This window comes from Erinaceus europaeus, chromosome 10 (genome assembly GCF_950295315.1).
Source record: "Erinaceus europaeus chromosome 10, mEriEur2.1, whole genome shotgun sequence".
NCBI lineage: Eukaryota > Metazoa > Chordata > Mammalia > Eulipotyphla > Erinaceidae > Erinaceus > Erinaceus europaeus.
The window spans coordinates 69,233,617-69,245,864 of record NC_080171.1 but is presented as its reverse complement, the minus strand read 5'-3'; the positions used below and the strand labels follow the sequence as shown (position 1 = coordinate 69,245,864).

Here is a 12,248-nt window from a genome sequence, read left to right as displayed (position 1 = left end):
TCCCTGTGGGGTTTGTTTGTTTTATCAGAGCACTGCTCAGCTCTGGCTAGTGGTAGTGTGGAGGATTGAACCTGGGCCTCAGAGCGTCAGGCATGAAAGTCTGTTTGTGTAATCGTTATCCTATCTCCCCTGCTCCTAGTCCTGTTTACTTATGTGCTCAACAATGAGATGCCATTTGAGAGTAAAGGCAGCCTAGATTGTGGGGCAGTTTGTAGGGACAATGAGTTTCCCAGGAGAGTTTTTTTTTCTTTCTTAATCTTTTTATTTTATGTTATTTATTATTGGATAGAGTCAGAGAGAAATTGAGAGGGGAGGAGAAGAGAGTGAGGGAAAGAGACAGAGATACGTGTAGCCCTGCTTCACCACTTGAGAAGCTTTTCCTCTGCAGGTGGGGGCCAAGGGCTTGAAGCTGGGTCCTTCTGTGCTGTAACGTGAGCGCTTAACCAGGTGCGCTACAACCTGGCCCCTCCCCGGAGAGTTCTAACATGCCTTGTACATGTGGACATGTTGGGGCGCCATTAGGCAGAGTACAAGGGCACATTTATCTGAAAATCCAGGTGCTAAAAGCACGAGCCTTGGACTCAGTCCATCTGGGTTTTTTAACTGCAGCTGTGTCACTAATTCACCCTGAAGAGGTAACCTCTCCAAATCTCAACTTCCTCAGGTCTAAAATGAAATAATAAGAGTGATTATTACTTCCTGGGATGGTGGTGAGGATTTCATGAGTAAATGTACATACAGCTCTTAGCGTAGCCATAGTGATAGTAGCATATGCTTCTTAAGGCTTAGCATGTTCCCGGCACCAGCCTACATAGGTTCTGTGTATACTTACAGTGAGATAATGCTGATATTTCTGTGCCAGAGGTTAGGAAATTATGCCCATGGTCTCACAACAACTGGGTAGTGGAGCAAAGTTCTGGCTCGGGGGCACAGCCTCACCCCTTTACTGGAGTTCTCAGTAAAGTCCCAGTGTTGCTACCGCTATGTTTTTGCTAATGAGAAAAACAGCATTTCTTTCCTTCCCCTCCCCTCCCCCCCTTCTTCCCTCTCTTCCATCATCATCTTCATCATCACCATCATCACCACCATCATTGTTATTATTATTTTGTTTTTTCCAGAGCTCTGCCCAGTTCAGGCTCGTGGTGGTATGAAGGATTGAACCTGGGATTTTGGAGCCTCAGGCGTGAGTCTCTTTGCATAATCATTATGCTACCTTTCTGCCTAAGGCTTCACTGTTCTAGGCCGGTCTTTTCAGATAGAAGGAGAGAGATAGAGGGAGAGAGATAAAGATACAACAGCAGTGAAGCTTCCTCCAGTGCAGCGGAGACCAGGCTTGAACCAAGATCTTGTTCATGACAAAACAGACACCCTCCCTGCTGAGCTATGTTGCTGGTCCTTTATCTTCTTTTATTTTGCAATGCTGAGTTACTGAACACCTTCCAGACAGGAACTAATCAACTGAACCCATGAGCCAGCTCCACTTACTTTTAATAAAAAATCCTGAGGCTGCAAAAAGAAAAGCACCTTGTTCTTTAGCTGAGAAAGCTGTAAATGAATGAGAAGAGTGGCCTGTGCAGAAACCCTTCTTTTATGGGCCACTTTGGTGCTGAGGACAGAAGTCTGGGAAGGGCCCACTGGAGGGAAATCTTGTGGATTTGGAGAAAAAAGGAACTCACAGAGTGGCGTTATTGGGAAAGGAATGTAATATCATATCATGTCTTTTGTCACCGGAACAAAACCAATTTTTGACTTTTTCTGGGTCGGAGCAGTGGGTGGTCTGCAGCAGGTGGGGGGGGGGGAGGATGGTCCTTGTGGAGGAGGCCCTTGGGGCTGTCACTTGCTGTCTTCAAAGCTCCCAGGCTTTGCTTGCCCCTGTGCTGTCATGTGCTACTTTAAGACCTTGGATAAGCTCCAAGGACAGCCACTAGCCCAGGTGGGAGGCTGTGGAGCTGCCCGTCCCCCTGCAGGACTAAGCCTTCTGCTCTGCCATGACACCAGGAGAGCTAATGCAAGCCTCCCACACAAACCTCAAATTTCAACTAGCCTGTGTGAGCCTGACCCCGAGGACAGATGAAGGCTGGTTCCACTCAGCCAAGTCGCCACCCCACACAGGCCTTCCTGGGGCTCCCTTGGGGGCTGACATTATCATAGTGTCATTTGGTATCTGCAGACTTAAGGCTGCTTTGCTTTCGGACTTAACAGGGGAGTCCTGCAACCTGACTTTGAGGCTACCACGTAGAACTAGTCTTCTCTGGCCATGCTGTTTGTACACCGAGATTTTTCTTTTTTGCCACTAGGGTAATAATTGCACTCATCCCAGCAGCAGTACCTCTGTCTGTCTGTCTGTCTGTCGTCTGTCTGTTTGTCTATCTGTCTATCTACCTACCTACCTACCTACCTACTTACCTATCTATCTACCTACCTATATCTATCTATCGGTCTATCTTTCTACCTATCTTTCTACCTGTAAGCATATATTATTTATTTATTTTAATGAAAGAGATACAGAGAAAAAGGACACAAAGAAAGAGAGACCAGAGCCCTGCTCAGCTCTGGCAGATAGTGGTGTTGGGGATTGAACCCTGGAGCTCAGAGTCTCAGGCAGAAGAGTTTTGCAGAACCATTATGTTATCCTCTCCCCCCCTCCACTGCCCACCCTTTATCTTCCTTTTTAAAAGAAGGTGAGGTACCGAGTGGAGAGAAAGACAGAGTAGGAGAGATACTTGCTCCACCACTCTCAAAAAGCTTCCTCCCTGCAGGTGTTTGCATGTGGGGACAGGGGACTAAAATTGTTTATTATTATTATTTTTAAATTATTTATTTTCCCTTCTGTTGCTCTTGTTTTTTATTGTTATTTTAGTTATTATTGTTGTTGTTGTTATTGATGTCATCATTGTTGGATAGGAGAGAGAGAAATGTAGAGAGGAGGGGAAGACAGAGAAGGGGAGAGAAAGATAAACACCTACAGACCTGCTTCACTGCCTGTGAAGCGACTCCCCTGCAGGTGGGGAGCTGAGGGCTCGAACCAGGATCCTTATGCTGGTCCTTGCACTTTGCTCCATGTGTACTTAACCTGCTGTGCTACTGCCCAACTCCCATTGTTATTATTTTTATTCTATTATTTAATTTTATTAGTGATTTAATATTGATTTACAAAATTGCATGTCAACAGGGGTATAGATCCACTCCATCCCCACCATCAGGGTTCTGAGTCTGCAGTCAACCCACTGCAAGCCACCACATGGGCCAGCCATCATCTCTACAACTATCTGCCTACATTTATACAAAATTGGCTAAAATTGTGCATGGTAATGTGTGTACTCTACCAGGTGAGCCACCACCCAGCACCCACAGAAAGGAGTTCTAAAAACATGTTTTTAAAATACAGGACAGAAATAAAGTGAGAGGAAAGGTGGAGATAGAGAAGGGAAAGAGAATGAGAGACACATGCAGCACTGCTTCACCTCTGATGAAGCTTCCTTTCTGCAGGTGGCGACTGGAGGCTTGAGCCTGGGTTCTTGCTCATGGTAACACATTTACTCTACTGGGTGCACTGCTGCCTGGCCCCCAGAGGGGACATTTTATAAGGACCTGGCTGCAGTACTTAAATGAAAGCACCTGGGAGTCTGGCCGCACTAGTTATCCAGTCTCAAGCCATATCCCCCAAACAGGTGCCTTTGGGAGTCTCCCCCACAGGAAGTAGCAGCCTTTATTTTTCCTTACTGTCAGTTCCATGTCCTCTTCGTCTTTCTCTTTGGAGGGCTTCTCGGGTTCTTCTGGCTCCTTCTCTTGGAGATGGATTTCCTGGGCCTGAGACATGTAGGGCATGTCGTCTTTGTTCTTGAACTCCAAGCTGAGAATTGAAGGAGGAAGTAGAATTCCCAGAATTACCTAAAGTAATAACAATGATAATAATAATAATCACATTTAAAGGATTAAGATTAGGGAAGTAGCTTAGATTCAGTGAGCCTGGGGTAGGGTGTGTGTGTGTGGTGGATGGCTCTGTGTGGGGAGTTGGACATATAAATAACGAAATGCATTAACAAAAAGGGGTCACCTCTGCCCATTTGTGAACTGTTAATGTTAAATCAACCTGATTTAGGAGAAACAGTGCATCTTCCTCAGAAACATCTGATCCATTTAGCACCCACTTTACATGTGGGGTGGGGGAGACTGAAAGAGAGAGAGAAAGACAGAGAGAGACAGAGACAGAGAGAGAGACAGAGAGAGAAAGAGATAGATAGATAGATAGATAGATAGATAGATAGATAGATAGAGAGATATCCTCCCTTTGGCAAAAGTGGGGAAGCATTCAGATTCCCATTTAGCCATTAGAGAGCACTTGACTTTGTGAAATCGATTCAGACTTATGCCCACTGGCCTTTGTTTGCTTGTATGTCAAGCTGGGTTGATTATGTGTCAGCTCTCTGGTCAGCTCCGCTAAAACTGCTGTCCTCAGTTGACTTGGAGAAGGCCTGTATAGGAGAGTGTGCTACTCATCCTCCAGCGTTCCCTGGCATTTAAAGTTCTACAACACCCACACCCACACACCCACACACCCACACACCCACACACCCACACACCTACACACCCACCACATATATATACATACATACATACATACATACATACATACATATATATTTCCCAGCACAAGTGTCCCAGGAGGTCCACTGCTGTCTGTCTCTTAAGTAAAGACAACTGGCTTTGATCTCCTTGTGAAGATCTGAAAAAAAATACCTGGATGGACTCTGTCTTAGGAGAGGACAGATTTCATTGTCTGTTTTCCAGGAAACAAGTATATTTCTGAGTAATGACAGTAATATCTGATGGGAGGAAGGTGGTCGTAGATACATACTTCTAGTTCTAAGGTAAATAACTTCTAGGAAAGTCATGTACACACCATGATGGCTACCACTGACGTGGCTGTGTGGTATACGAGAAAGTTTTGTTTGTTTTTTTTCTTCGTTTTGTGGAGCCAGATCTTGAGCAGGCATGATTTCATTGCTTCTGGACATGTTTGCATTCAGATAGACGGGGGTGGGGGCTAGGGAGAGGAACAACACCCTCATCTCCTGCAGTGCCACAGCATCTGCTATATGGTGCTGGGGTTCAAACCTAGGTGGCATATGTGACCAAGCAGGTGCCCTACCTGGTGAACTATCTCTTTAGCCTGGGAAAGTCATTAGAAGAGTAAATTCTAGGAGCTTCCTCACATTTTTTTTCTTTCTTCTATATTTTCTTTTTATTATATCTACACAAGGAGATGGAAATTCACTGAACCTATTCTAACATCACAATATATGTAAATCAATATATGTAAGCCAAACCATCATGCTGTATACTGGATATTTCTCAATAAAAAGCCAGAATTAAAAAAATAACCTGGGAGTCGGGAGTAGCTTAGATTCAGTGAGCCTGGGGTAGGGTGTGTGTGTGTGGTGGGTGGCTCTGTGTGGGGAGTTGGACATATAAATAATGAAATGCATTAACAAAAAGGGGTCACCTCTGCCCATTTGTGTTAAATCAACCTGATTTAGGAGAAACAGTGCATCTTCCTCAGAAACATCTGATCCAGTTAGCACCCACTTTACATGTGGGGTGGGGGAGACTGAAAGAGAGAGAGAGAGAGAGAGAGAGAATGGGGTGGATGGTGGTACACCCGCTAGCATTCACAAGTGACTATGGGTGAAGACCTGGGTTCAAGCACCCACTTCCAACCTGTGGAACATTTCTCCCTACCTCCTTTTTTGGTCATTTGTTCACTTCTTCCAGCATATTATCTTCTTTGAATAACATTGAAGGAAATGTGAATGCACACACACACACACCCCACACACACCCCCACAACACACACACACACACACACACACACACACACACACACACCATCTTATTTCTTGTGCTTTCAACACTGCAGGTAACCACTATAAGGAATTAAGTTTATACAGATTCACTTTATACTCTGCCTACTCACTCAATTAAAAAAATAAATGAAAATGGATGCCAGCAGGTGGCTCGCCTGGCTGAACACACACACAGCCATGTGTAAAAAGTTTGGCTTGAGCCTCAGGCCACCCAGAATGGGAACATCTTCAGGGGGGGAAGCTTCATCAATGGTGGAGGGGTGTTGGAGTGTTCTCTCTCTCTCTCTCTCTCTCTCTCTCCCTGTCTTTCATTTTCTAGCTCACAGGTGTGGAACATTTGGCCCACAGGCTGCATTTGGTTTGCCCCTGCCAAGGCAACTGCAGGTGGGACTCAAAATAAATTTTAGGTTGATAGTTTTGCCTTCTTTTTCTTTTCTTTTCTTTACCAGAGCACTGCTAATTTCCTGCTTATGGTGGTGCTGGTAGGGATTGAATCTGGCATCTTTGGTGCCTTGGGCATGAAAGACATTTTGTATAATCACTTTGTTATCTCACCAGTCCTAAGTTGACAATTTTGCATGGCCTGTGAATGATATTATACATATCCAAATAGCCTTTGGCAGGGAAAAAAAATTCCATCCTTGTTTCTAGCTAAAAACAAAGAAAAATAAATGGTTGCCAGGAGAGGTAGAGTTATGCAGGCAATGAGCTACAGTGGCTAAAAATAAATAAATGAATAAATAAATAAAATAAAAATAAATCCGGACTTGGTTATGCACAATGGTTTACAACCATTGTTTAAGAATGGGTTAGAATTACTTAGTAATGTCTTGCCTATGCCTATGTTATGTTAATTTCAATTTCTCAAGCATTTTCTAATATAACTGGTCAAATTCTGTCTCCACACGACAGAGAGAGGGGGGCGGGGCGGGAGTGCTAGGGTGTTCCTGTTCTCACAGAGATCAAAGTCTGGCTAGGGAAGTGGTTCTTGGTAAACGGTGGCATTATGCCGGAGCAGATGTTCCTGATGGGACCTGTCTGTGGCCATTACTTTGGATTACCTGAAAAACATTCCTGCTCTAGTGTCATCTCTTATGGTCTTGGTTTAGAAGAAACTGAAGTTGCCCCTAGTTTTTAAAATCTATTTTGTTTATTTATTTTAATAGGAACAGAGAGAAATTGAGAGGGGAAGGGAAGTTTGGGGGGTGGAGAAAGAGAGATACTTGACCTGGATTCAAACCTACACTCCTCACATGGGGAGGGGAGTTTCATGAGTGGTGAAGCAAAGCTGTAGGTGTCTTTCTCTCCCTCCGCTCTCAATTTCTCTCTGTCCTAGCCAAAAAAACAGAAAAAAAACCAAAAAACAGAAAATGGCTACCAGGAGTAGTGGGTTCATAGTGCAGGCACCGAGTCCTAGTGATAACCCTGGTGACAATTGGGGAGAGAGAGAGAGACGACATGACACGACACGACAGGACATGACATGACACAACACGACACAAGATTCATGAAGTTTCCTGTAGGTGGAGATCGGGGGCTTGTACCTGGGTCCTTGTGCATGGTAGTGTGTGCATTCAATCAGGTGCCCCACCATCTGGCTCTTTATTATTTACTTTTCTTTTTTAGGCAGAAAGTCAAAGAGACCACAAGGTTTTCTTCAACTTGGTGGGGACCAGTCTGAACCTAGGTTGTGCACATGGCAAAGCAACACCAATTTTTTAAAATTAATTTTTATTCTTTAATATTTTTATTAGTTATGTGATAATGACTCACGAGATTATAAGACAGCAGGGGTGTGACAGCTCACCACTTCCACCACCAAAGTTCTGTGTTCCCTCACCCTCCTTTGTAACCACCATAGTTCTCCCAAGATCACAGTTAGAGGTTGAAAGTGTGTGTGTTATTTTCTCTGTTTTCCACTATGAGGGAAACCATCCCACAATTGTCCTTCCTTTTCTCCTTTTCCCTCTCAGATATGAGCAATGGCACCTTATATCTCATGTGTTCTGCAGAATCTCTTCCCTCTCAGGAAGCCTGAGGGGTTTTTCTTGCCATTTTTTTTTCCATTTTATTGGATAGGACAGAGAGAAATTGGGAGAGCATGGGAAGATAGAGAGGGAGAGAGAAAGATAAACACTTGCAGACCTGCTTCTCCATTTGTGAAGTGTCCCACTGCAGGTAAACCCAGGTTTTTATTTGTAGAACAAGCCCAGAATATAGAAGGCTCTAATGCTGAGTCCCACCCTCTTGAGGGCAGAGGATGCCTAAGCCACACTCACTCCCCAATCCCGCCCCAGCTGGCTTGCAGCCCTCCAGCTAGGCCCTCTGGTCACGAGAGCCCCTGACCCCTCCAGACTCACTGACCTTGAGGCCTGAATTCTTGCGCATGCGCAAGCGGCCCATCCACATGTCGGTCAGCAGCATCTGGCTGCAGGTGTGTGCGATGAAGTCGCGGTGCTTGGCCGCCACTGCCAGCTGCAGGCATGTGGCATTGCTCCAGTTCTTCAGCTCATAGGTCAGCAGCTTCATGGCCAGCTGTTCGTCCTGCTTGTAGGATTGGTCCAGGAGCTCCACAGCCAGCTGGCCAAAGTCTCTGAAAGAGAGAGAAAAAGAGAGGTTATCCTCCAGCTGGGCTAGGAGACTTGGATGGTACAAGTGAGGGACCACTGGACAGACAGAAAAGGGGCTGGTTCTGTGGCCTACCTGTTCATTCTCTCTCTCTCTCTCTCTCTCTCTCACCACATAGAGTTGAGAGATTGAGAGAGAAGAGGCACTGTAACACTGCTCCACCTATTGTGAAGCTTCCCCTTCCCTTGTGTATATGTTTCCATATGGTGGCTGGGGGTAGGGGTAGGCTCAAATCCAGGTCCTCGAAGATGGAAAAGTGTGTGCTCTATAGGGAGAGCCAACTCCTGGTTCTCTGGTTTAGTTTTTTTTTTTTTTAATTGACACCAAGGTTATTGCTGGGGCTCCATGCCTACATGATGAATCCATCACTCCTGCCGGCCATTTTTTTCTCTCCCCCTTTCTCTTTTATTAGGATAGGATAGAGAGAAATTGAGAAGGAAGAGGGAGAGAGACAGAGAGACAACTGCAAACCTGCTTCACCACATGTAAAGCTTTGCCCCTGCACATGGGAAGCAGTGGCTTGAACCCAGGTTGTTCCACATGGCAATGCGTGCACAAAAGTGGGTATGCCACTGCTCATTCACTGGTTTAGTTGTTCTCGGGGGTCTGGTCTGCTCATTCAATCATGCAGCTAACACCCATGAAACACATCTGTGTGCCAGATCACAGGAAGGGGAGGGGCAGACTGACAGCTCACCAACTTGAGTGTGGATGCATTTTTATATGTGACAGACCTCAATTCAAGGCCCTGACAACAAAAACTAAAACAGTCTTTCAGGAACAGTGGAATAGATCAGATAACAATCCCAGGCAGTAAGTCTAATTGTAATAAATATATGTATGTCATAAAAGGACCCATTCTCACCTTTTTAAAAAGATCTAATAAATAAATAAATATAAAAAAGGGAGTTGAGCGGTAGCACAGCAGGTTAAGCACAGGTGGCGCAAAGTACAAGGACTGGCATAAAGATCCCGGTTCAAGCCCCAGGATCCCTACCTGCAGGGGAGTCGCTTCACAAGCTATGAAGCAGGTCTGCAGGTATATATCTTTCTCTCCCCCTCTGTCTTCCCCTCCTCTTTCTATTTCTCTCTGTCCTATCCAACAACAACATCAACAACAACAATAACTACAACAATAAAACAACAAAGGCAACAAAAGGGAATAAATAAATATTTAAAAAAAGAATCTCAGGCAGTAAGTCTAATGGCAATAAATATATGTGTGTTATAAAATGACCCATTCTCACCTCTTTAAAAATATCTAATAAATAAATAAATATAAAAAAAGGGAGTTGGGCGGTAGTGCAGCAGGTTAAGTGCACGTGGCGCAAAGCACAAGGACCAGCATAAAGATCCCAGTTCGAGCCCTGGCTCCCCACCTGCAGGGCAGTCGCTTCACAGGTGGTGAAGCAGGTCTGCAGGTGTCTATCCTCTCCTCCTCTCTGTTTTCCCCTCCTCTCTCCATTTCTCTCTGTCCTATCTAACAACGGTGACATCAATAACAACAACAATAATAAAAAACAACAAGGGAAAATAAATAAATATAAAAATATTTTAAAAAGATATATGCACACCTATGTTCATGGAGGTGCTGTTTGTAATAGCCAACATTTGAAAACAACTCAAAAGTCCAACAGCAAAAGAATGGTTAAAGAGGTTGTGGCATTAGCTAGGGCCCTATTTGGGGAGTCTTAAGATTCCCAAACAGACATGATGGGCCTAGACCTCAAATAAATCCCTCTCTCCATTGTTACTGGTCATTCCTAGCAAAAACAACAAAATAGACCCCTCTGTGGGCCCCCATAGCACCTTGCCCTAAACTTGGATCAACAATGGTAGAGAATGTTCTATCCTCCAAAGAGAGGCTGGACAAGATACTGTATGCTACACCTGAGGAGGATGGGTCCTGATATTGGGGCAGCTTTGAACGTTCCTTCTTATCACCACAGAATGTGAGCTCAGATCTACAGGGATGCAGAGGTGACATAGGCTCCTAAGCTGAATATGGGCCCCAGATTACATCAAATCGATGGGGTTTACAGTCAACAATATTTATATACCTTTCCCATATTTGGGAGCTATTCTCTTCCCTGATTCAGCTTTCTGGCCCTTCTGCCAGCCATGACACCACCTCCCGAGACAATAATTAGGATCCACCTGCATATCAGATTTCAAGCTCAGGAAAAAACAAAACAATAAGAACAACAAAAAAACACTAGTATAGCCACAGGTCCTTTGGAATATAACTAAAATATGCCTACTAGCTATCTACAAAACAGAGGGCACTCCAACTCTTCATCTGCACTATTCCAGCCTTTAGGTCCATGATTGTTCACCAATTTGTTTGGCTTTGTATGTTAACTCTCTTTTCAGCCACCAGGTTCCAGATGTTAGCATGATGCTGACCAGACTTCCCTGGACAGACAACCCTACCAATATGTCATGAAGTTCCACTTCCCCAGAGCCCTTCTCCACAAGGGAAAGAGAGAGACAGGCGGGGAGTATGGATCAACCTGTCAATGCCCATGTTCAGCAGGGAAGCAATTACAGAAGCCAGACCTTCCACCTTCTGCACCCCATAATAACCCTGGGTCCATAATCCCAGAGGGTTAAAAAATAGAAAAGCTCTCAGGGGAGGGGATGGGATACAGAGTTCTGGTGGTGAGAATTTTGTGAAGTTATACCCCTCTTATCCTATGGTTTACTCAGTGTTTCCTTTTTTATAAATAAAAATTAAATAATAAATAAATAAAGTAAAAAAGAAATAAAGAGGTTATGGCATATATACACAGTGCAATACTACAGAGCTATCAGAAATAGTGCCATATTCTCCTTTGCTACAACTGGATGGAACTAGAAAAAGCCTAGTTGAACTAGAAGGAGAAGGAAAAATATAGATGATCTTCCTCACAGATTAGCTTTAAGAAACCAAGCAAAAAGCAATGCAAGGTGAATCTTCAATGGCCTGGAGTTTATCATAGCACATTCAGAGTCTCAGAAGAGGGAAGGGAGGAGCACTAAGTTGGAGGCTAAGGACCTGAGTCTCCAGGTCTTGTTGACAGAATGTACTGACACCTGACTTAAGGAAATGTGGAAATCTACCCTTGTGACACCACAGTCCTGTAGATCAGCATATCCCCAATAAAGTGATATCAGAATTGAAAAAATAAAGGCCTTTCTCCTGGGGCAGTTGAGAGGAAGACACAAGTATGAGTTGGTGCAGGGGCCCCTGTATTGAATACCTTGTGCCACTGTAAATGGTGCTAATTCCTGTCCTTGCTCTGTGTGCACTCTTGGGATACTGGCTCCCTCAGAGTCTTGGGGAGCTGAGACCCTCTACATCTGGACCCATGTTGCCTCTCTCCTTCCCCGGAGCAACTTATTTGCTAGGCTGGCTGACCTGGAGTTGTGGTTCAGCTCCTGGGAGATGTCATCCACCATGTCATTCTCTGAGGCCTCATGTGCCATGGCTTTGCAGAGCTTGCAAGCCACCAGGGCCTTGGCCATAGCCTCCTCGCCATGCTGCCAGAAGAACAGCGCCATCTTCTGCCGCTTCATCAAGACGGCCCACACCATCAGCTCGTGGAATGGGAAGGGGAAGTGGTTGATCTCAGGATCATCCAAGTCAATGTCCACCTCTTCTTCACGTTTCTTGGTTGTCTTCCTTCCCCTCCTCAAAGGAACATCATCCTGTCAGTTTAGAGAATTACACAGGTGGAGTTAGAAATGAAATGCTTCTGTCCAGGTGGCGGT

General features: G+C 44.8%; 1 protein-coding gene across 13 annotated transcripts in view; it reads right to left on the bottom strand.

The window, feature by feature from the left end:
• Positions 1–12,248, bottom strand: part of TRPM3 (transient receptor potential cation channel subfamily M member 3) — a 671,125-nt gene that overhangs the window by 109,517 nt on the left and 549,360 nt on the right. For all 13 annotated transcript variants that reach the window (XM_060199695.1, XM_060199701.1, XM_060199705.1 and 10 more), the window contains 3 exons: positions 11,896–12,185; positions 8,232–8,460; positions 3,724–3,891 (listed from right to left, as the gene is read on the bottom strand). In XM_060199695.1, the coding sequence (XP_060055678.1) occupies positions 3,724–3,891; positions 8,232–8,460; positions 11,896–12,185 (687 nt within the window). The remainder of the gene's footprint in view (positions 1–3,723; positions 3,892–8,231; positions 8,461–11,895; positions 12,186–12,248) is intronic.